Source organism: Mchenga conophoros, linkage group LG2 (assembly GCF_057382185.1).
Source record: "Mchenga conophoros isolate Kocher_MC1m ecotype Shallow Benthic linkage group LG2, M_conophoros_male_GT1.1, whole genome shotgun sequence".
Taxonomy (NCBI): domain Eukaryota; kingdom Metazoa; phylum Chordata; class Actinopteri; order Cichliformes; family Cichlidae; genus Mchenga; species Mchenga conophoros.
In genome coordinates this window covers 13,896,343-13,922,319 of record NC_140527.1, presented here as the reverse complement: position 1 = coordinate 13,922,319, position 25,977 = coordinate 13,896,343, and the positions used below count along the sequence as shown (strand labels likewise).

The window sequence follows — 25,977 nt, the reverse complement described above, 5'->3', positions numbered from 1 at the left end:
GAACAAATGACAAGAAAAACGAGGAGGAGAGAATCACGCAGCCCAGCTGTGACCGTCGGGAGGCGGTGAGCTGTGTTATCTCTGCTGCTGGCCTGAAAGGATGACGCTGACGTGCTGCTGAACAACTGCATGTGTGTGCGTGCTCCTCCCGTGCTGTTATTAATGTGTGTGAATGATGTTTTTCATCACTTGTTTTCTTTACATTAGCACGTGTTATGAGATCATCAGCTTGCATGAGCACTAAATACATGCAGATTGCCCCTCAGCTGTGAAGCTGTCAGTGCGTCTCTGTGTACGACCTGGGGAACATTGTTAATTAAAAGCTTGAGCATGTGCTACATAAACCCAGCATGCGGACTCCATACAGAACAACGACCGACCTCGTGTGAGTCACACCTCTCACCTTCATCACTAGGCGCCCAGGTGATAGATCCTCCAACACCTCGGCACTGTAGTCACTGCGCCCAAACACCGGCGGGTTGTCGTTCACGTCTGTCACGTTAATGATGACCGTGGCGATGTCACTGAGTGGCGACTTCCCACGGCTCCCCTCCACAGACAGGTAGTACTCCCGGGAAACCTCAAAATCCAGCGGGGCCACGAGGGTCACGAGGCCTGCATGAAGGGAAACGGCTGGTTTGATCACGTGCTCCGACACTGGTGCTAAATTTGCTCAAAATTCCATCCTCGCCTCGAGAAGCAGGAGACACGGGACAGGAGAGAAGAGTTGAGCTCAGTAAATCAGAGTGCCCTCGCTTCCTTCCTCTTTCCCTGCAGTACAAACTTCCCTCCTTCTGTGTATGGTATCATGTGACACGCCTCTGTGCATTCTCACCTGGACAGTAAGTCCACTGCACAGCTTTTATCACCACTCAGCAGCTCTGCAGCCAATGTGTTAAAGCAATAAGCTGAATGCCTTGCTTAAGAGCGCTGATCGTAGCTGATAGTGGAGAAGTGAACACCTCGTACATTAGATCAAACACTGCTCATATTTCTGAGGGTTTGCGGAGGCACGCACACTGTGCAGTTACAAACACATTACAGGGAAACGCTCACAAGTGGGTACAAGACCGAAACCGGCACATGAATTCTTTCAGAATTACTGTTTTGATGAAGCCCTTCGACCAATCAGAAACTGGGGATGATAGGCCTTTTTAATGGCGCTGCCAAAAGGCAGATAAAGTAAACTGGACTCAACCTTTTTACATCTCTTTCAATTTTAATTAAGTGGTGCAGGTAACTGGGTCACATCACCTGGATGGAGCCCTCACTCTCCTCACTGTTGATCTGTTGTATCTGGTGGCTCAGAGCAGGCGGCCTGCTAATCAGAAGGTTGCTTTGTGAGCTCGACTTCCCACGATTCAGTGTGCACCATGAGCCACAAGCGGCCCCACAAAGTCTGTATGTATTTAGTCCCTGTGTGACCAACCGACTCCAGGAGTTTGGACACATTTTTAACGCTCCTCACACCCACTCTGCTCCTACACCACATCCTTTATCTCGGACCTCACTTCCTGTTTTATTTTGAAAGCTGTTCCTTGTGCTTTGCGTCTGTTTTTGTTTCCCCCGTGTCGTGTTCGGTGTCTCATTCTGCCCAGCTGCTTACACTTCCCTGATAACCTTTTTAGTGTTTCTCAGCCTCACTGTGGGTTTCTTATAATTCCAGTTAGTCTCCCAGTGGGTCATAGTTTTGCCCTCTTTGGACTCAACCCTAAATGAAGAGCTCATTTTCAGTTCAACCCTCCATCCACACTGACCCTCCACGGGACCAAAGCTGCACCTCCCCGGGACAAATGTTTGACACCCGTGATTTAAAAGCTTAAACTGATGACTTTAATAAAATAAACCAAGCTTCTTTGTGAAAAATGAAATCTTTACAATTATGAATTTTATTCACAGCAAAAAGCAGAAAAACCATGAAGAATGTGAGAGCGTGACAGCAGCTCCTGACGGGTTGATTCACATCTGCGCTAATGTGCGCTGGTGTGTGTGGGCTCAAAGAAAATAATCAGAGAGCCAAGACATCAAGTCCAGACTAGCTTGCTTTTGACGAGTCCTGTCATTCACGACTCGTTTCACTGGAAGCTGCCATGGTGCGTCTCCCTCTTCATTAACATCTCTGATCTCACCCACATGATTTGGTGACACAAATGACCTCTGGGCGTAATGGCGCATTACCGGCAAATGTCAAAGGAGGGATTTTGGAGCGTTTTCAGCTCACACATTCCTCAAGTTCGCAGCCTGTGAAAGATCAGTAACGTTCAGTGAAGTAACAGAAACACATTTTACAAACTTGGCAGGAAGTCCGCGATTTCACTTTTTACTCTGCAGATTTACTATTTTTTTCCTCCCTTTGTGTCACCGCTGCAATTCTGTGCCATTAACTAACTTTCAGTGCATGGTAATGTTTCCCAACAACTACTAAAAAAGACATAAAGTCTAAGAGGAAATGTGCGGAACACTAACAGAGCAGCCCGCCTCGAAGCTTGGTTTCAGATCTCCACCCACATTACTGAGCACAGCCCTGAAAGACAAACGCTGCTAAACATTAAAGCCTCTGGAAAATTCTTGGATCATCCGGAATCAGGTTAAAGGCAGCTCGGATCATCGGGGTTTTCTACAGCAGCTTTTCTCGCACTGTTGGAAGCAGCAAGCTCAGCTTCAAGCTCAGTAGAGTCTTCATTCTGGTCCCAACAACCCCCCAACAACTCGGCCACGAAGCATCAAAAGATGCTGATCACGAGTGTCTCCATGGAGGGCAGAGTCAACTCATATATTTATCAGAAGGTGGAGGAGGCCCTAGAAATCCTAAAAGTCAGGCAAACAAGACAAAAGTACAAGAAAATAAAGAAAATAAAGACCAATAGATCCATTCATCCATTTTCTTTCACTTATCATCTGGGCCCTGAGCAGCAAAGCCCTCCCTCTCCCCCATCACCTCCCCATGCTGCCAGGGAAGCCTGAGTGCTCTAAACACTCTTTAGATTAGGATTACATCACAGAGAGGAAGCTGTTAGACTGTCTGTTTATAATGGTCAGCCAATCAGAACAAAGCCAGCTTCAAGGGCTTAAACAGCTTGTTTCAGACAGAGGATGAACTGAGGTCCAGTGCGAGAAAAAGAAGGATTATTTTGAACTGTGACTCATGTGAAGCTGCTCTAATCCAGCCCAAGAATCAAACTGTGATGCTATAAACTGTTCATCTCAAATCCTATAACTGAAACGATGATGCATGGAAGACTTTTGTTTCCAGCTTGACGTTGTGTTTTTGCCTGAGCAGAAGCGTGAAGTGACACGTCACTGAGGTTTTCCTCATTTGTGTGATGGCGCTGTCTTTTGGTTCTGGAGCTTACACAGCTCGCAGAGATTTGTGCGCTCTGGCTCACAGTACAGAGCTGCAGTAAGAGAGAAAAAGTGCTGTGTGTCCGGTGTGTGACAAACAGCATTTGATCCAGGGGCGATTCTAGGATCAGAGCTTTGGGGTGCTGAGCACCCAGAGAGCTGCCCATCCAGGCAAGGTAAACTTTCCTCATCACGATGAGACTTCTTCCCTGTCTCTGTCAGTCCCTGCATCCTTAAATGTCTCCCGTTGTCCCGAGTTCCCTCTGACTGTCCCCTTGGTGCATTTAAACCCCTGGTCCTCCCTGTCCTCGTCCTCTGTTGTCTTCATCTCCATTATCAGTCATCACAATTTTACCATCTCTGTGCAAGTCTGCAAATTTCTTTATTAAATCATAAGATTCTTAAATTCATCAAGTCTCTCTGTGCCTGGGTCCTCGTCACAAAACATGACATCACTGTTTTGTACATTTTAACACAATTTAATCCCCACATTTGTGAAAGAAAAGCAAAACACTTTTTTGAAAAGTCTGTAACAAAACCATCAAATCTGATCAAGGTTATTTAAATGCTGCAAAAGAAGAATGGATTGGAATTTTTAAAAAATACATATACTAATAATGGATTGCATTTATATAGCACTTTGCGGGGCCCTCAAAGTGCTTTACAATTCCACTATTCATTCACTCACTGGTGGAGGTAGCTACAGTTGGTGACAGAAGCGAGGCTGCCATATCGCGCCATCGGCCCCTCACCAGTAGGCGGCAGGTGAAGTGTCTTGCCCAAGGACACAACGACCGAGACCGTCCGAGCCAGGGCTCGAACCGACAACCTGCCGGTTACAAGACGAACTGCCAACTCTTTGAGCCACGATCGCAGTTTCCTAACCTTAATTACTGCGGGATAATAATGAATGATGCTCACTGTGAGTAAAAAGTAAGCTGAGTGCATTTGTTTGGACAGAGATTCACTTTTAGTGTATTATAATACAATAGAGATACATAAAAATACACTCCAAAAATAGAAGAGTCCTTGAAATGTACAAAATATTATTAAAAAATGTAAAAAAACTGAGACACCTTAGCCTCTGGTACAATGTATACAATGTATGAAAAGATCTTTACTGCAGATACTACTATGGCTCTGCAGATCTTTTCTTTTATCCTCTGTCGCCTCAGCTTGAGGTTGGAAAATCTGTCTATCACATTTTGGTGTTCAAGTCTCTCAAGCATCTCTTTCTCAACTGACATCACAGCCAGGTGCTGGAGTCTGCTTTGACCCATGGTCCTTCTCAGCCAGGTATGGAGCTGACTCAAGACACTAAAAGACCTCTCACAGCTCCAGCTGCTAACTGGGTTTGTTAGGACAACCTGAATAACAGTTTTCAGTTCGGGGAAGATCTGATTATCCAGAAGATTGTACAATGTTAACATATCTGGAATGGCACCAGCCTCACTCTTGAGCTTCAAAAAGTCTTTGGTAACCGTGACTTCCTCTGAATGAAGCTCAATATGGTAATGCAGTGCCAGGGCTGACAACCCAGTTTGTTTTGCAGACTGTGTATAGCAGCTTTAACATAGGGAGAACACAACTTCCAGATTGTACGAGTAAAATTAGTTTTTCTTTGCCAGTTTAACAGTTTCTGTTGTGCCTGTTAGTACTCCCTGTCTGTTTTCTTACCTGGTTCTTCCTGACCTTGTACTTTCTCCTCATGTTCTCCTCTTTCCTCTCTCCCTCTTTGGACTGACAATCATACACAAATAGATTGTATTCAATTAGATTAAAAAATACTATTAAGATCACTAATAAAAAAAGTCCTATCTCAGTTTACTTTTAACCAAAAGGCAAATAAACAAACCACATGTACATCTAATAAAGGATATAAATATTGAAACACTGATCCAACATTATCCTTTATTGATGGATCATTTGATTTTACACTTTTACCTGAATGTGGCTCCTTTTTTTGAAAAAACTACCTCATATCCATTATGAACCTGGCTGTCTCTCTATACACAAACAAACACACACACACACACACAACAGGAGTTATAAGGTTAATGGGCATCCAGTCAGTTAGCTAGTTAGTACCTTGGGTTCAATATCGGCACATATGACAAAATAACCAGTTTCTCTCATTACATTTGAAACAGGACGGTGGTAACAACAGTAGGCTGCGGACAATGTTACGTTTTACATTTTAAATAGGCTGCATACATTTAAATGGGAGCAACAGGACGGTCAAATGTTGCTGATTTTACTACAGAGCAGGACGGATTGTAGGGTAGCAAACATAGTCGGAAAACACATTTTCAACACTGCAGGTTACCTGGTGTAATATTTTTCAGCTAAAAAGAAACATGGCCTGACTCCTACCTAACTATATAAAGAGTAACTGAAGGTTAAAGGCAGCTAACATGTCCTGTTTTAAGCCAGGCACTTACACCTCTGCTCCGCTGTGTCTCAGCTACCATCGCTCTGGCAGCAACGGCGCTAGAGCCAGAGCAGGGGAGAGCTGGAACAAACCACTTTGGGAGGGGGGAGGGGTTATCTATACTTTTGTTGTTAAAATGTTCCATCTCAATTATGTACTGTATGCTGAAGCACCCCCAAAAATGGGCTAAAAAAATGGGCTAAAATCGCCCCTGATTTGATCAGAGGCCGGAGGGAGATTTACTATTTACGACCGCGTACTCCACAATATGCTCGGAGATGTTTATGGATGATGCACAGGATCAATAATTGATTCAATTCTGAATCATTCTGCAGACATCAAAAAACTCAAATCATAAATTATCCACAAGCCAGTGAGTCACTCATCTCTAATCGTGCTGTGGATGGATGAGTATTGATTGGAAATTAACTTTGAGAAAAACAGGAGAAACTGGAGCTTCTGCTGTTTGTGAATCATCTCAGACAGAAAGCTGAACTCTTCCTGTTGGCGATTCCCGCCGGAGGCGTGCGAGTTTCCGACACACAAACAGCACTCCCTCTTCTGCAGGGGGAAGGATCCATTCATAAAACACACGATTCAGGTCAAACACAACCCGCTCGCCTGGAATTCTTCACTGACATAGCATCGACCAGCTCAAAGTTCACCAAACTAAAAATAACTACGCTGACCAATCATATTCTCACATCCTGTATGCTGGGTAAATATGAAACTAGTGTCAGCCGGCTGTTAAAAAAACAAAACAATCCTAACGGGACGACACGCAGAACTATTTCTGCTGTCCAGAGAGCAGCTGCATGAAGGACCGTCACACACTCATGCAAGCGTGAGTGTGTGCTGCAGGCTGACAGCGCTTCAAACTGAGAATAAGTAAAGACATGTGAGTTAGTGACCTGCGTTGTTGCAGAGGCTGCATCGATCAGTGAAATCGCTAAACTGCTGGAACTGTGGTGCTGCTCGCTGGTCTCTTTGCTCTGGTGTGCAGGCCGAGCCAACAGTTTCACACTTTTCCATTTCAGCTTTAAAGTGTCATACGAACCAAAAATAACCTGCAATCTCAGTGAATCCCATCTAGCTGAGATTCTGATCGTCTTGTCTTGGCTTTTCAAAATAAACAGATGAGTGCACCTCTTCTGGCCTTTAATGATTTATTGGCAACGAGCTGTGAGTCCCACACTGCAGTTCAGTCCGACTGTTAAACCCAGCAGAGGGCGAAGCTCGCGAGCGCTCGCTGCACCATCTGCAGCATTAATAAAGCCTCTCTGCACCAAGGCAACAGTCTTAATCCTTTTTAAAAACATCTGCAGGTAGAAAAACTTAAACCTTGTGATTATTTGTCCAAAATGATTAAACTGTTTAAATTCAGACTGAGCCCAAAGCATTTCCTTTACCTGAATATTAATGCAGAGGAAATATTACCGTTGTCATGAATTTAAATACTCAGCTAATTAGTGAGCCTCTAGTCACCCATAGCAATAAAAGTTGTATATCGTTTTGTTGTAAAGTAACAAAAGTGGAGAAAACTCTGTCACAATAAATTAATCTCAACCAACGGTCCCATTTTCTCTTTGTGCTTTTATTCTGAAATCCTTTTTGTGTCTATATTTACTGTTAGCGAGTGGTCACCTGATATTTGGTTTAGCATCTTTCAGCCCTTTGTTTTGGCTTGTCTGTTTTCAGCTGACTAATCCTCACTCATTATTTCTGCTGCTGTTTTCTTTTCTCCAGCTGAAAGGACCTATATAATAAGAATAATAACAACTATTATTATTGTTGTTGTTGTTGTTGTTATTATTATTATTTGATATGTGGCTTGTTTCTGGGGGGCCGGGAAAATGCCGCTCAGGTGTAAAGCTCACCTGTACCTGTACGCCTAATAATAATAATAAAAATAATAATGGATTGCATTTATATAGCGCTTTTCGATACCCTCAAAGCGCTTTACAATTCCACTATTCACTATTGCCTAAGCGCAATAATGAAACGCCAAGTGTTTCGTGTAATCAGCTGTTCTGACCTGTTCGTGAGTCCAGCTGGAAGCGGCCGTCCTCGTTCCCAGAGATGATACGGTACACGATGGGATCCGGGGAGCTGCTGTCTCTGGTGAGCGCAGACACGCTCAGCACCTCCGACCCGACCGCCGAGGACTCTGGGAGCTGGGCGGTGTACTCGGAGCTCATGAAGATGGGCTGGTAGTCGTCCAGAGAGACCACATCCACTGTCACCGTGGCAACAGAGTGGAGGTGACGAGGCAGGCCGCGGTCGGTGGCCTTCACCTTTAGCTCGAATGTGGTCGGAGTTTCAGGGTTCAGAGGTCGTTCCAGCCGTAGGATCCCCGAAAACTCGTCCAGAGAGAAGTAGCCGTCATCGCCGGACAGGAGGGAGTACTTCACCTCGGAGTTTATACCTGAGCACAGGAACACGGACAGGTAAGGTGTGTGAGGATGTCTCACCTGCTTCTCTGCATCAGGTCATCACTTTTAATAGCGACCTTATCCTGCTCAGGTTAGAATCATAAAGACTAAAGCAGTGAAATCTCTTATAGAGACAGACTGTATAAGCAGACGGCTTTAATCAATATGTTAATATAAATAAATGTAACTATATAAATAAATATACTCAGGTCATCAAGAAACAAATACGTCTCCATTTTACTGTCAGCCGATCCCAGCTGTGATTGGCTGACAGTAAATGAGGCCCTGAGCCAATGAACAGAAGCTGTTCTCCCCTTGAGTTCAGGTGTTTTGGATCCACTGAAGGTGTTTCAGGAAGTTTGTGAAACCCCGGATGACGGGACTTTGATTTTGCAGAGATGAAAGTCCAACATGTTTGTTTTGAGTTATCCAAAATTGTTTCGAGAGTGTAACTGGAGGCCATCCAGAGTCAGGTTATTACTTTGGTTTGTTGGGTGTGACTGATCCTTTTATCCAAACAGAAAAATATGAATTAGTCAAGAAACTGTTATCTAAGCCACATCTGGATTTCCACATAGCGCCAATTAAAAGAATCAAAAGAAAGAATAATCAGCGCACGCTTTGAACTCTCCGGGCTGTAAACATGAAAAAACACGAAGCATCCAGGAGATCCCACTGTTTCTGCACAGTTACACATTTACAGTGGGAGTGTGTGGGTGAAAAGCCCAGCATGTGTGTTTCTAATGAAAACCACTGATGATAAAAATGACCCTCCCCATGAGGAGGCTCGTTAACCACTAACTCCAGAGCAATAAGAAGAACATTCAGATTCCCGCAGAGCTCGTGAAATAACGCCTCTATTTTTCTCACTCTTTTTATTCGTTGTCTGATCTCCTGCTGAACAGACTAAGCAGCCTAAAGATGTCACTACGGGTAAAGGTCAAACACTTTGTGTTGGTTTTTCAGAGGATTAGCACTTCAACTACGGTTATTTTCTGTCTGCTGCTCGAGCTCTGCTGCACAGTTTCACCGTCACATGTGACTCCACATCTCTGTTTTGATGCCTGCAGTTTTTTCTCTGCGTGCTGAAGTGGTTTTATCCATTTATCTGGCAAATAAAGCATTAAAAAATGGAAACATGAGTGTGAGTCACTGGCATCTGTGAGAAAGTCGTCAGCACTGAGAAAGAGGACATGCCGCTGCACATCTGAAGGCGTGGCCAGCCTGTTGGGGCTGTGTGTGTCCTACCTGTCTGAATCTGTCCACCTTTGTACAAACTAATGTGTGTGTGCAGTCCCACTGTGATCCACCATTTGAATGACACATCGAAAACCACACACACCTGCACAAACCGAGCTCTTTTCTTTAATGTGACTTCACCCATGCAGCACTCAAACTAATTAATAAGGTGTTTACGACTGCACTGGCAATCTGCAGCAAAGTGTGGCCGCTCGCCTCAGTAAGAGAGGGCTGGGGTACATCAGCGATACGTGTGCTGATTACAAAACCCCGGGCTTTACATGAATCACAGGAAGGAGGAGCAGCACAAAGGAAACCACAAAGACAGAAGTGAACACGCAGCTCCACCTCTGCACAAATAATACCAACCAATGTGAAACACTGGCTGCTTCTTACTCTTCTTATCGGGATTTAGAGCAAGCGGCCTACAAGTGTAGCATTAACAGATTTTTGAAATGAATAATATTTAAAAACGGTTTGACAAAAGTAAATCCTCATGAAGAAGACCAAATTTGTGGTATTTGGGAAAAAAAATACAAATAGAAGGTTTAACAAAGAAAGAGTCTTTACTCGTGTTCAAGATAAACTCTGTAACTCTTGGATTTTGTAGAGCTGAAAAAAGCACAGCTGATGTCTGAAGTTCATTCATTTGTTGCCAGAAAGTATTCTGAATATTGTGTGAGATGGACACCAGTGGGCCTACAGTTTAAGGCTGCGATGAATCTAAAGATGCAAAAAGTGTTTCTGTATTCATACGTGTGTAACTGTTCACACAGAGATATTACTAATGTTACTATGTTATTTTGTATTTCTTTTATATTTACGTGTTGGAAATAAAAAGCAGTGAAACTTTTGTGACAAACTTTTGCGTGCGACTCGTAAACAGCAGCGTCAATGCAGAAATGCCATTAAAGTTTTAAGTGATGCATGAATATGCGTTCACACTTTAAATGTTTAAGAAACTCTGATGACGTCACCGAGCCATCAGCCTGCAGCTGGTTCTGAAAAATAAGCGTCTTTCGTTTCATGTCCAACCTTTTCCCGCTACACTCACAAATTACACATCAAAGCAGAGGCGTGTTTGCCCTCCATCCCCCGAAACCCCCCACCCCACAGACACTGATCAGAGCTCTCACACAGACGTTGGCTGTCCTTAAAATAACTACAAAAACTGCATATAAAACTACTTTTTATCATTAAAGTGTCTTATTAAAGTTTTCTCTAGATTTAATTGTCATTTTAAAAAGGTAAAGCAACACCTGTACATAAAAAAGGCAGTGTTTACAGTAATTCAGGACTACCCACACTGCATGAAATAATAACAGACGTCCAAATGTGACACCAAAGCCAAGTTAAACGGCTTTTATGGCTGACATTATTTTTAGCTGCTTTTGTAGTGGCCTTTGGTTTTGCTTTGTCATTAAGGCACACCCACATATTTTCACACATTAATGAGGACACGCAGACACGCGACCGACTGCAGGAAGCGCGGCAGCTCTGATGTCATGTTTAAAAGCAGAAATGTGGCAGTAAAAATCTAAAGGGTGAAAGTTCAGGTTTGAAATGCAGACTCTAATGAAAACAGATTAATTAGGATTCTTTGTTTTAGAGCGCAATGTTTTTAGAAAGAGTCAGCTATAACTGAAGCTAAAAATGTAAATTAGTGAGGTGCTCATGCTGCAGGGGTCAAAGGTTAAAAGCTACGTGATGCAGATAATTCCCATCACAGCTGGAACAACACAGCAAAGGTGAACTTCAGGTGGGTGTTTCATGGACGGCTTTGCCTTTATTATGTTTGGGATCAGTCAAACCACACACACACACACACACACACACACACACACACACACACACACACACACACACACACACACACACACAGGCACGCCTGAGCATCAGGCTTTAACCTGATACCAGAATGAAGGGTTTGTCCCAACATGTTCGGACCTGACATAAACAACTCCGTGTTCAGTTTGTCTAGTTACTCCACCTTCGCTGCACCCACAGCGACACGTCAAACTCAGCAGCAGCAGCTCACCTGTGTCAGGGTCCTTGGCATACACCACAGCGACCGGCGTGCGGACAGTGGTGTTGTCGAACACGGTGACCTCATAGTGGCTGGACGAGAAGCGGGGCGGGTTGTCGTTCATGTCCTGGACCATCAGCAGGATGTCGGCCTGACAGGATCGACCCCCGCCATCCGTCGCCTTCGCCACCAGGTTGAACTCCACGTTCCTCTCACGGTCCAGCACGGCCAGCGTGAAGAGCTCACCTGGGACAGGTGTACGACACACAACCATCAAACCGCGGAACACAAACATCCCCAAAACAAGGCCAACACATCTCCACACGTTGGTGATGCACATGCAGATGATGACGTATGTCTTATAATTAAAGTATCAGCAGTCATCTTCAGGTCAGATGTAGCGTGTTGAGATAAATATTGTGAGGTGTTATTTTAATATTTGAGGTGTGAGCAGGTGAGCATGGTGTTTCCTGCTTAAAACTGATAGTCACTCCCTCCAAAAAGACAAAGTCCAACTGGTCTGCATGGAGTCAGATAAGTCACACTGCTTTGCCTCACTAAACAAAAGTGTCTGCATTTCCTGTTCTTTATGAACATTTGATAAGCAATAAAATATTCAGGAAATACCCCAGCCACGAAGGACAGGCCTCCGCTAACGAGCAGCTTAAAGAGGCCGCACACGTTATTCATCGCCATGACACAAACATCGTGTGACTGTGGTGCTGCTCATTTACAGGTGACAGTTTTAGGCCCGAGTATTATAAACTTATATTACTCAGTCAAATGTTAAAACCTTTTGGTGTTTTGTCGCGTGAATGGCAGGATGCTAAACTCCAGCGGAACCTAAACACATCACCAGCTTGTCCCCGTCGGTGTTTTAGTGTTTCATGCACACCTTGCTGAAGTTTGGCTCCCGTGAAGGTGTGAGCATGTCTCTTTGATTATTTTGGATTCTATTTTGCTGCAGGTATCACAGCTTGTAAAGACTTTACAGGGAACGGAGAGTCTTTGAATTCCTGCTTTAGGATTTTTGGGCACATTCTCATCTTCATGGGCTTTACGGCGTTATGGTGCGCCTCTTTTGAAGTCTAGGTTTTCAATCCTAATGCCTTCAGCTTGGCCTCGGGTTGAGCCCGTTGTGTTTTTTTAGTCTGCAGTGGATGCTAAGGTGTGTTTAGGATCACTGTGCTGTGCTATGAGCCATCCACTTATGGAGGCTTTCCATTTCTTCCTGATGCACCCCCACAGAGAGGAGTTCTTTTCATAGATCCTGGACTCTTTGTTCTCCAAACGTCTTTCTAACAAAAACTTTCTTTTGAAAATGTTTCACGAAGGCACCGGGATCCTTCTGATGTTCAGACTTCCAGAGGAAAGCTTTTCTTCTAATGACTCTTCCATGAAGTTCAGGAGCTTTGATTTACCTTCAAGCCCAACCAAGAACTTTCTGTGGTAGTGTTCTTGCTTTTCTGAACTTTAAAAGCCCCACTTAGAACATTCATTTCTTTATTATATTATATATATATATTTTAAATGATCTAAGTATCCACACGAGGTGGACACTTAGAGGAGGATTGTTTGGACAAGATTTGAACAGTCTGTACAGTCTGGGGCTGTAAGTGCCCAAATTTCACATCATGATACAATCAACTTTCAATCTAAAGCAGCTTTGAACTTTTGGAAATCCATGCACGTGTTACTTTTCTATATTCAAGTATAAAATCAACCTCTAGTTTTACACACAATATGACAAGAGCGGCTTTTGACCTGTGAGTGGGTCAAAAGATTGACTGATGTCTCAGCAGGTGGTGAAGATATCAGGTGATGGATGTCAGTTCATGCTATTGCACCCTCAAACTCGCGCTGACAGGGATGCCGTGCACTGACGTCAAACAGACACCATCATACCTGTCCTGTGTTCCAGGTGGAACTTGTCGGCATCTGGCCCGTGGAGTGTGTAGGAAATCTGGCCATTAGTGCCCACGTCTGGATCGGAAGCTGAAACCTTGAGCACAAACACGCTGGAGGGCGAGTTTTCCATCACCACCTCTTTGTACACGAGCTGCAGCAGGAGGATGATAACAATAATCAGGCCTGCATTTACTGGGTGGGTTTCAGTTAAGCTACTCAGCGTTGGATTAAAGAGAAAAAACAGGAAGCAGCAGAAACACACCTACAGAGCTGAGAAAAAGGTCACGTTAAGTAAGTTGTTACTTACATCTGAACTTTGACACCATAACATATGGCACAAGGAGGAAGGGAGGGACAGACGGACTGACGGATGTATTGATGGATGGATGCATCGATGGATGGATGGATGTATACATGGATAAGTGGATGAATGGATGTATGTATAAGTGGATGTATGCATGATGGATGGGTGAGTGGATGGGTGGATGCATGGATGGGTGGATGGATGTATACATGGATGGGTGGATGCATGGATGGGTGGATGGATGTATACATGGATGGGTGGATGCATGGATGGATGTATACATGGAGGGGGTGGATGGATGGATTTATGTCACAATTAACTGTTTAATATACATGTTACAAACCTACCACAAACCTTCCACGTGTAATAAATAAATTATTTTTTACTTATTAACTGCTTATGATGCAATACTCCATAAAGTCTTGTTTTAAGAAGACTTTGTGTCAAAGCCAGTTTTATAACTGGCTTATAAAGACTTAAAAGGACTTTATTAACTGTTAAGTAAAGATTATTCATGCAAATGTTATTTACCTGGTTTCAGTTAAACAATATGTTATTATGATAGAAATATTTCTCCTGGCTGCTGGATGATACGTGATCTATGATGGTGAACATTTCATGCATCTGTCTCCATTAAACTCTAGTAATGACTGTGAGGAAACAGACAGGGAGAAATACTGGCTTTATACTGAAACCATCTTTAATATTAAATGTTACACGAAGTCAAGACTAATCTTTTTTTTAATAGCTCAGTTTCATAAATTAGCCTCGGGGGCTTTACAGCCTGTACAGGAAGCAGCAGCTTTTGTCTTTACTCTTAATGTGGAGATATTCCCAGAAGCACCTTTAAAGGAAAAACAAACGCTTTAAAAAATAAAGGTTCAAAAACAGCCCAGCGTCCACTTCCCCTTACCATTTTCACTCTGAGTGGCTTCCATGCATCTAACTGCAGAGCTGAAGTAACCTGTACTCACCTGCTCACACAGCGGGCTGTTGTCATTGATGTCCAGCACATGGACGTCCACGCTGATGGGAGCCTCAAACTTGCCATCGGTGGCCGTGACTCTCAAGGCGTATCTGTCTCTGGCCTCTCGGTCCAGACTCTCCTTCACAATCAAACCCCACTGGCCCTCGTCCACCTGCACGATGGCGAACTGGCCCAGCGGGTCTCCGGCTGCAGGAGCAAGAAGGACGTGAGTGACAGCAGAGAGGCCTGGCGTCATGCTCTCAGAGGTAGAAAGCCGTGAGCACTGTTGCTTTAGGCTTCTACCAGAAAAGCTTGCTTTGTCCTTCATTCTGCTGAAGCATCAGACGTGTGATCACGTTAATGAGCGTGAATTCAGCTTTTCTCTTCTGATCTTTTCTTTTGTGACTCAAACTTTTGGATAAATGTTCATCGGTTCACTCTGGAAGGGGTCGACATGGTCAGCATGGATGAATTTTGACTAACCTGTCCCATTTTGAACCTTATCAGATCAGTCAGACCCTCCTGTGTATCCCTGTTTACAATTTGGTGTGAAGGAAAATCAACTTTTAATTCTTTCCTGACTCCCTGTAGCTGAAGTTTGAATATTTATTTAATTTCTGATTTGATTCCTTTTATTTCTTTTCCAGTCTTTTTATTTTAATCGTGTTTTTATGCTGTTTGACCTCAGTCTTCACTCTTACTTCAGTCTAATACGTCCTGCTGCATTTTTAATCTGTTGTTCTCATTTAAGTTTAACTTTTTAATATATTTTATCTGAGTCCTGTTTATTTTTATACCCTCTGCTGTGACTTGAAGGCACCTCGGGTCAGCTTGTTGTTTTTAAATGTTCTGCATTAATATTAAGTATCTATAACTCAGTCAAAAAAAAAAATCCCCTCCACTCACGCATCAAATACTCAGAGCAATCCCCCAAAATATTAAATACATGATAATGTGAGAGTAGCAACACTTTTACAGACAGAACCTAAAAACACAGACACACTCTGCTCTGAAAACTTTTTCCTGATGTTTATGGGTCAGCGTTTCAGTCTGAAGATAAAAGTGTTAGACTTCATGTTATGGATTTGAGAAACAACCGCCTTGCTCTGTCTCCACCAGTGTTGGGACTAACGCGTTATTAAGTAACGCGTTACAGTAACTACGTTATTATTGTGGTAACGAGCACGGTAACTAGTTATTATGCCAAAACCAGGAACGCGTTAATCGTTACTGGGATTTAGATAGGGTCGTTACTCGTTACTTCATGTGGTGGCTATCGTGGAGCTTCCACAGATTCAGTAACATTAGCAAGTGTTGGAGGCCAGCAGGTGAATGACGGAAAGGGGAGGCAAGAGGAGTCTGCAGTCTATCTGGGTCAGACATAAACCAAGTTTAGGTGGAGATTATTTTCGTTATGCTGACTTTTTTGTACTGGGTACTAGCTAGCATGACGGAGTTTCTAATTGCCAACCATCCCGTAAAAAACGGAATCGTCTGGTATTCAGAGAAAATATTACGCGTTTCTTATTGAGGTGAAAAGGAACAGTTTGTCCCGGACTTCAGCTACAATGAAAAAGACACAAAGCTGGAGTTATTCTGTGTCTTTGCTGCACAGCTGCCTCTTCTTCTCTCATTCTCTCCCCTCCCTCTCCCGTTTCTACTTCAATCATGAAACTGATCAGTGATCAGCTGATCGGCTTTTCTCTCTTGTTTGTTTATCCAGCGGATGTCGCGCTAAACAACAGCAGCACGTTTAAGCTTGGTCAGCTGTTGTTAGAATTTATTTAATATTACTTTCTAGTATCAGCTGATGTTTGCTGGAGCCACAGCTGTAAAGCTGCTGGTCATGATATGGTTTGGTTATCTGGTGAGAGGGAAACATGAAGATGAAACCAGGAGATGTCCTTACTGGATCATCAGAGCTGAACAGGTGATGGAGAAACAGGTTTACCTTTTAGGTGACATGAATGAGTTGAAGGGAAGTTATGAACTGTTTCTGAGAGACAAATAACACCAGGATCCTTTTTTACGTAGCTGACAGCTGGTAACTGTGCAGGGGCGGGTCTAGCAAAGTTTTGCCAGGGGGGCATGTAGGGCATTAACAGGGAAAGGGGGGCACAAAGAAATACTTTTCTTTCTTATTCTCATTTAAAATTTCTAGCTTTTAAAAAATAATTATCTGAATCTTACAACAAACGATTGTTAGATTGATACATATATAGCATCAAAACAGTGTACATCACTGTCACAACAGTGTTTATTTTCATTCAAAGGCTTTATGATTTTTCCTATAATGGTGGGTAGTCAAAATGCCCGGGCCAATTTTTTGTCACAGTCCAGCCCTGTATGCAGTCTGGTGTTACCTACATCTTCCTATTCAGAAGGCAGAATTCCCGAGTTCTGAGTACAATCGAAAGCACCACGACTGCAGTTTTTGTGTTGGATGTAAAAAGTGCACATGACGCTGTGCTAGAATCATGGCGGCGGACAACGACGGTCCAGGCGTGGGATTTCTCTTGTGGAAATATGCACATTATTTTTTCCTTTCTATTGGTAGGTGGCACAGTGCACTTGTGGCAAGTAAGCAAGCTAGAAGACTGACAAAGTTATGGAAGCAACACATTAACAAGAGAAAAGAGTAAAACCAAAGTTATTTTTTCCTAATAACTAGTTACTTTGAAAGTAATGAGTAACTTGAAGTAACTGAGTTACTTTTGATAGAAGTAACTAGTAATGTAACTAAGTTACTAATTTAAAGTAACTTACCCAACACTGGTCTCCACACAGCTGACTAATAAAGAGTTTAAATTAATCTTCTGATGTTTTTGTTTCTGTATTTGGAAAATAATCTGTGCACTATTTTGGCAGGAATTCAGCACTACCTCATATTTTTGTCACTTTTTTTAAAGAAACAGAAGTGAAGAAAGGTTTTCTCTATATCGTTATTCTTTTCATTATATATTTTTTATTTTTATTATTTAGTACTGGTAAAACTCTTTGGACAGATGAAAACAGGATGAAGATGAAGCAAAATGATGGAGAGAAAAGTGCATGCATCCAAATCCTCTGTCTAACATGGCGGAGGCGGTGTTATGGCCTGGGCCTGTATGGCTGCAGTGGAGCTGGCTCTCTGGTGATTTATGATGATCTCACTGCTAATAGAAACAGCAGGATGAAGTGTGACGTGTACAGACTTCTGCACAGCTTCACAGCAGAACAGATGATAATTACCCAAAGTAAACTGCAAAAGCAACCTGAGAGCATCTCAACACAGAGGAATGGGGTATTCTTCGAGGTGTTCATGAGAGAGACTGCAGGGGGAAAAAACTCCTAACATTTAAAATGATTTTACAATAAAGAGGGAGGAACTCTGTCACTCTTGAACAGTTAGCATTTAGTTAACCTGCTTGAACTAAAGCTGAGAGTCTGCACTGCTGCTGAGGACGCTGAAGTCATGTCCTCATTACACAGGACGTTCTTTATGTCTTTTGCTGCCTTCACTGGGAGCCAGATTAGCATTTTTACAGCGTGAAGCGTCTCAAACAGCCCCCAGAACAACAATGTGAATGTTTGTGCAATTGCAAAGTTAAAGGAATTAAATATAGGAGGAAAAAACAAACAGAATAGAAAATCGTCCTGTGGTGATGGGAGTAAAATCCTCTCATCAATCACAGCAGAGGTGGGCAGGCTTTGTTTCTGTTTTCGCTTCTTAGAGCAGAGCAAATGTCAGCATCAGACAAACCTTCTATTATAAATTATTCCAAAGCAAATACTCGTCTGTTAGGAAAACCGCAGTGTGACAGAGAGCTCCTTTAGAACGGTTTAACTGTCTGGGGGAAAACAGGATTTGCATTAATTCGAGGCTTTGTTTTGTTGTTAGCTGCAGGGCAACCTGTTGGTATTCTCCCCTCGTTAGCTGGCAGTGCAGTGCGATTAATCTGAGGCTCAATAATATTGACTCTCTGCTGGGGGTGATTAACACGTAACTCATTTCACCTCATTAACGTCTTCGTAACAGAGCGGCCACTCTTTCGACGGGACGCTGATAAACACGCAAACACGGACAAAACAACACTGTTGACACACGCACACAAACGTAATGCCCAGACACGCAAGAGCAAAACAAACAGGCTCAAATTTACAAACACACACACCCATGAACACACCTGTGATGTAACACGTGATGAGGCGGTTCTCCAACGACACATCAGCGTCCGTGGTCGTCATGTAGACAATGGGTTCGTAGGGAGTGCTGTTCTCCACCACCGAGCCGCGGTACACTTCCTCTGTGAACTTTGGCGGGTTGTCGTTCTCGTCCGTCACCATCACCTCCACCAGGACGCTGGATGACAGTTTTGCGTTGCCGCCGTGGTCAGTGGCGACGACGTTGAACCTGTACACCCTGGTTGCCTCGCAGTCGGTCTCTCGCAGTGTGGTGATCCAACCGCTCTCCCCGTCGATGGAGAACACCTCAGTAATGTCCAACGCAGTGTCATCGGGCAGCGGCTCCAAGGTGTAGGTCACCACACCGTTGGTGTCTGTGTCCGGGTCGTTGGCCGTTACCTAAAGGTGGATACGTGCAGAGAGTTGTGCTGAGACTGTATCTGAACATGGGATGCTGTTGCAGAATCCAGGTGTTTCTTTAGCTCATACACTGCTGCAGGATTTCACTAAGCTAAGCTAATGCTTAAATAAACAGAAAACCAGGGAAACATCCATAATTCAGCATTTTCAGAGGTATGCACTGAGTTTACCTGTCATCACAGCTTCTGTAAACTCGAAATCAGCTTCTTTGATATAACTGAAAAAAACTGACACCCGAAGTGCCAAAACCTGCAGTTTTTCTGGCATCCAGCAAATGATCCAGCAGAGAGTCAGTCCCACAGACTCCCATGTTGGAATAAACACGTTTACAGTGTGATGCTCAAACTATAATGCTCTCTATAGATAATTTCTCCCACCAAAACACGGGGAGAAAATTATTCTATAACTGACCTGATTAAATTGGATTAAGGCTTACTGTCTGCATTATTAGGGGCATGGCCTCTTTAGTCGTGTCCAAATTCATAGGCTGCATTCTCCTGAGGACCCAGCCTCAGGAGGATGCAGTCTATGTGGGCTGGGTCCTCCGAAGGCCGGGTAGCCCAAAAGTGAGCAGCTGTGAAATTGTACGGTGTAGCCTTCAGATTTGTGTCACGATCTGTCTCGGTGTAGTTTAATAAACTCAGCTGTCTGCTCCTTGCTATCTAAAACATAACAGGACACTGGCGTAAATTCTCAACCATCTCACACTTCTGTTTAATCCGTTTTCTGTTTGATGTTTATTCAGCTGTGTAAAAACTATAACTTTAATCTCAGCCAAACCGATTTACTCAGAAACAAATAAAACACAGAAAATACCCAAACAATAACATTTTTAAGTTATCTAAGTGACCTGTATATCATGGTTAACCTGAGTAGCGAAAGACCGTGGGGGTTTGAAAACGATGTGCTGGGAGTCCGCTGTTTTCAACGGCTCTAGTGAGCCGGCTAGCTATCAATCTGGTGGGTAACAGACATTTCTGAAAACGTCAAAGCACAGGGATAGGTTGGGCCACGAAGGATACACCCGACCCATCCTGAAATCTGGGGAAAAGGAGGACGCATTTGTCGGCCGCATTTGTCGGAGTCTACAAATTTGGACAGCCTTCGTCGCGTCACTGTGAGGTAATCGGCGTATAAATGCAGCTTCATGCAACCTATGAATTTGGACACCCCCTTTGACTGACAGGTGACACACGCAGTTGTAACAGCTAGCTGTCTGCCTGAACTAGACCTCTGGACCATTTTTTTGTGCTGTTGGAGCCTTTTCAATGACATTATCTGACCAATGGTATGTCTGTGGGGAGGTTACTGTACTCTGTCTGAGCTCCAGGCTTGGTGCACAGTGAAATTCTAGCATTTTATTTGGATGTAATGAACACTGATGAGCAGGTATCTGAATCTATGCTAATGTGCATTTTTTGGCACTGCCAGTAGAAAAATACTCCATGTTTACTATGTTGTATGTGTTATATTTGAAGCACCAACTGCTTTTCTCTGAACTTATGAACCAGCCTAAACACATCATGGATTCATTTGTGTGTTGAACAGTTTAAGGAACTTTGATTCTCACAAACTCCTGTCCTGGTTGTTTCTTAGAGGGGGCAGTTGCTCCAGCACATGGTGTATTATTTGGATTTCCACACTGTAGAAGTCCTGGGGAAGTAAGCTAACCAAGGTATCCAAAGTGTGATAGTCTTGCATCCATGCCTAAATGTCATCCTCTGTAAAAATTGAGAACAAAGCCTTGGCTTTGTCTTGACTCCAGTGGCTTTAAAATCTCTTGGGCTGCTCAACTCTATTATTGAAAGAGCAAACCAATAATGACACCATTTCTACTCAGTCTGCTCTACGCCCAAAAATCACAGGTGATGTTTCCCTTACATTTTTCAATAATGTATTGAAAGGGCTAGTTTAAAAAGATGAATAGTATGAAATCTGAAAATAATCCGCTGTGAGAGCAGCTGGAAGAATAGCATTAAATTTTAATTGCTACATGTGTGGAATATATTTATATATGCAATGATGCAGTTGTTGCACTGAAAGCAGAGTCTAACTTTCCTGAACCTTCGGTAAATATTTCCGCCTAAAGCAGCTTCGTTGGGTGTAAGACCATCCTCAGCAACCTAATGATGATCTGCTACAAAAACAGGTAAGGAAAATCCCTGCTGGAAACTCCCTGTTTACCCAAGGATATCAGAGGAAACAGTCCTTTCTCAGACAGAACATATAATACACTGCAGTCTGGTAACTAGAGTGGATGGGCGAGTTTATAGTGCATTTTTCAGTGTGTATAACAGTTCAGACTTTTATACACACTTTGCTTAAACCATGACGGGTATCAAATGAAGCTTCCTGTGTCTCACCTGAATAACAGTGGTTCCAACAGGCATGTTTTCAGCCAGGAAAGCTCTGTATGGACTTGCATCAAACACTGGCTGGTTGTCGTTGACATCCTGGACTTGAATGCTGACAGAAACCAAAGATGCCACGTCCGTCCCGTTGTGATTCCCCTGGGCAATCACATCTATCTGGTACCACTTTGTCTTTTCGTGGTCAATGCTCTTCTGCAACAACAAAGTTCCACTTTCCTGGTCCAAGCTGAACACTTTGTCTTTGTTGCTTTCAACGGTGTTCCCATTCACCAGGCTGTAAATGAGGGGCATGTCGGAGTCCGCCCTCACAGCGCCGATTTCAGTCCCTATGGGAATGTCCTCTGCAGCCGAGAAGGTGTAAAGTGGCTCGGAAAACTTCGGAAGAGGAACCTCTGGCGGAACAACCTTCACCTGGACGGGGACTGTGGAGTTATAAAAAGGAAGGCTGCCATCACGAGCCTTGACTTTGAAGTTGAAGATCTTGTTCTCCATGCCCACAAGGCTCTCTTTGACACTCACAACTCCGGTGAAAGGGTTTATCTCAATAATGTCTTCGGTCACTTCTTCCGCTTCATCCACCAGGTAGGTGACGTCTGCATTTTTGCCATCATCTGCGTCATAAGCCATGATTTGAATGACTGGGGAGCCTTTATTAACTGTCGACTGGATTGAAACCTGGTATTCAGATGCTTTGAACTGCGGTACATTATCATTCTCATCTGTAAGGATAATCTTGACAGTGCAAAACGCCACTTTACCACCTCCATCTTTAGCCATGACTTTGATTGCTATGACCCTCTGGGAGGGGTTTTCTCTGTCCAGTGGCTGAGTTGTGACAATCTGCCCATCTTTGCTGATTGCAAATTTCTCATCAGCAAGTTTGTTTATGATGGTGTAGTCAACGCTACCGTACGGCCCATCATCTGGGTCGATTGCAGCTAGCCGGATCACGCGAGTTCCCGCCTCTGCGTTTTCGGCCAGCTCTGCTTCATAGACGCTCTGCTTGAAGTATGGATTGTGCCTGTTGCTGTTTATCATATCGATACTGACGGGGGCAGTTTTCTGAAACACGCCATCAGAAACCGCCACAGTCAGGTTATAGTGAGGATCGAGATTCCTCCTGCAGACATTAGAAAAGGAGATGATACCCGAGGATTCGTTTATATTGAAGTACCGGCCTTCATTCCCTGAGAGAATTTTGTACTTGAGGTTATTCAGGTCACCAGTATCAGGGTCTGAAGCTTGGATTTTGATGACAATGTGGCCACACTTTGCCATTTCATCAAGTGTGGCTTTATACCGGGAGCTGTCAAAGTCCGGAGGGTTATCGTTGACATCGGTGACATTTATAGTCACAAAAGTCTCGCTGCTGAGAGGGATGGTCCCATTGTCTGTGGCTTTGATTTTTAAATTAAAATGTTTCCTGCTTTCATAATCCAGCACCTGTTTTGTAACAATCAACCCAGTCTGAGAGTTTATTTTAAAGAAATCACTCTCATCTCCGTGTGTTTTCACCATGTGGAAGGTCAAATCTTTATTTCTACCAGAGTCTTTATCAGAGGCAGAAAGCTTGATCACAGAGGTGTCAACTGGGAGCCCCTCCGCGATATTCACATTGTGCATTAGCTTAGAGAAAACCGGGGCATTATCATTGACATCCTCCACTTCTATTTCAATTGAGGCCTCTGAGAAAGCTCCGGTCACTGAGTCAGTAGCTCTGACTATCAGCACATGCATGGTCTGGCTCTCATAGTCGAGGGGGTTGGTGACTGTCAGCACACCAGTTTTGAAATCAATGTGAAAGTGTTTTGAAGCGTTTTCCTCTTCAAGATTGTAGATGAGCCTGTAACCCTCGGGGTTCCTCGCCTGGACGTGCAGGATGGTGGTGAATGGAGGAACATCTTCAGGGACTTTTAGCGGATACAGAAGAGTCTGGAAGACTGGATTGGTTCGATTCCTCACCTGAATGCTGAGCTGAGCCATGATGCTGTGACTGGGCTCGCCCTCATCTATAGCTGACACCGTTAGTACGTACTTATTCAGGGCATTAAAATCCAGAGGTCTTTGAAGGGACACGTCGCCAATGTCTGGATCTATTCTGAAGAGGCCATAGTCTTCCTCCAAATTGTACACAATGGCTCCGTTTTCTCCCAGATCTCTGTCGATGGCGGTCACTTGATACAAAACATCTCCTGGTTCCGCGTCTTCGGAAATCATCATTGAAAAAGGCAAGTTTAAAAACTGTGGCAAGTTGTCATTGACATCATCTATGAAAACCTTGACCTTGGTGATGGCTGTTCTCGGTGGGGTTCTCATGTCCTGCACTTTAACCACAACGTCATAAACGTCTTGTTCTTCCCGGTCAAAAGGGACTCCTGTGGTTTCGAGTAGGCCTGCTGTTGGGCAGATTGTGAACCTGCCTGCTGGGTTTAGGACAGAGTATAAAAGAGGTTCGTTTAAAAAGCATCCTGTGACTTTGAGCGCTGCTAAAGTTTTGACAGTCTTTATGTTTTCAGAAACGCTCGCTGAATAGACTTTGTGCTCAAATCTGAGGTCACTCTCCGTTAGGTTTGTTACGCTTACGTTGACAATAGCTAAATCTCTGTAGAGGCCGTCAAAGGCTTTGACATGCAGCTGATAAAACGGCCTGAAGTCAGACACGTTGTTCACAGTGATGAGTCCGGTATTGGGGTGAATTGAAAAGGCATTATGAAGATTTCCCTCGGTGATGCTGTATGACACTGCTGAGTCAGCATCATAAGCTGTGATGCACACCACCTCTGCATCTCTGACAGCTGGGAGGATGATGGATGACTCATACACAGAGGCAGTGAATTGTGGTGGGCAGTCATTCAGGTCCAGGATGCGAACAGTGACCTTGGCCGGCTCTGCCGCATACAGCGATGGCTCCCCTGAGTCCTTCACCTGTACCGTGAAGTGATACTCAGCCTTGGTTTCAAAGTCCAGCAGTGAAATTAAGGAGATGGTCCCCATACTCGAGTCTATTCTAAAGACTTTCAGGGCCTCTGGTTCAAGGATTTGATAAGTCAGCAAGGAATTTGAATCTCGATCTGAATCCGAGGCCCGAATGACCAGGGGGGTGTTTCTTTCTCCCATCACCATGCTGTTTATGTGAGCGGACTCACCTATTTGCCCCTGGTACTCCCTCTGCTCAAACACAGGCGCGTTATCATTCTCATCGACCACGTAGATGTGAACGACCGTCCTGGACACGGCTCCAGCTGTGGTGGAAGCTGTAACTCTCAGCTTGTACGAATCGCAGGTCTCATAATCGAGGCGCCCCTGTGTGGAAATCAACCCCGTGTAGGAGTTGATGTAAAATGTTCCGTTCCGGTTACCGCTTTCTATCTCATAATGCACCGCAGCTGGGCTTGAGGCTGACACGGTGACAACGGGAGTACCAATAGCGCTCAGCTCGCTGATCTCCGTCAGGTAATCATCTGAGAGGAAAGTGGGTGGGGTTTGTTCAGAGACCCGGACGTGGATGTGGACAGAGCAGAGGTCGCTGCGCTGAGGAAAACCCTGATCTGTGGCCTTCACAGTCAAGTGGAACAGGTCCTGAGGCTGCAGATCCAAAGATTTGGAGACGCTTATGGATCCCAAGTCTGGATCTATGTTGAAAACGTTGTCGATGTTACCTGCAGGGACACAGAAAAGGAAGTTTGACACAAATAAAATATCCCACTGGTAAAATACCTCAAAAATACCTTTCATTGTTGGCAATCCAAGAAATCAAATCAGCTCCATGCCTTTTATTACTGAGCTTTCAAAATGATGTCTGAAACAAGATCTTTTAGCCCCTTCCTCTTTAAGAAAGTTTTCTTCTGATTGGCTGTTCCTCTTAAATGGAACAGTTTGCCTGAGACGACCATGATGTACTCAGCTCCAAATGATCATTATTAGAAACTCAGGAAAAAAGGAAAAGCCATTCAGGTTTAACAAATTTAAGACTGTTATCAATCTAGATATCAAGATATTGAACACACTTCTCTCATATAAACTCCTCTGTTTCAAAAACAGGTGGGTGAACAAAAGCTAAAGTATTCAATGTGAAATTACCTTTGTTTGTTTCCACGATCTACTTTTAGGAAGATTTTCAAAGAATTTGAATTAAAGAGGGATTTTCTTGGATCTGCTGCAGTGATTTAAGCAGAAGCTCCTCTGGGAGACATTTATCTTGCCCACTGCCCATTTTTTTAAAGAAAAAAAGAAGTGTTGAAAGCTGAATCTGAGACAGAACACTTGTAAAGATGGATGTTCTCTGCTGTCTGAAACACAGCAAGCAGGCATAAAGGATTCCACTGCGGCAACTCGGGTCGAGCGCCATGCTCCGTCACGCATTTTCATAACC

The 25,977-nt window shown here is 43.8% G+C and overlaps 1 protein-coding gene across 1 annotated transcript in view; it reads right to left on the bottom strand.

Annotated features, from left to right (window-relative positions):
• fat2 (FAT atypical cadherin 2) overlaps positions 1-25,977 on the bottom strand; it is a 91,853-nt gene that overhangs the window by 27,128 nt on the left and 38,748 nt on the right. Inside the window, exons 11-17 of the mRNA XM_085286794.1 lie at positions 21,597-25,264; positions 18,816-19,212; positions 14,657-14,856; positions 13,376-13,529; positions 11,483-11,716; positions 7,809-8,198; positions 404-615 (exon numbers count right to left, since the gene is read on the bottom strand). Coding sequence (XP_085142920.1) covers positions 404-615; positions 7,809-8,198; positions 11,483-11,716; positions 13,376-13,529; positions 14,657-14,856; positions 18,816-19,212; positions 21,597-25,264 — 5,255 coding nt within the window. The remainder of the gene's footprint in view (positions 1-403; positions 616-7,808; positions 8,199-11,482; positions 11,717-13,375; positions 13,530-14,656; positions 14,857-18,815; positions 19,213-21,596; positions 25,265-25,977) is intronic.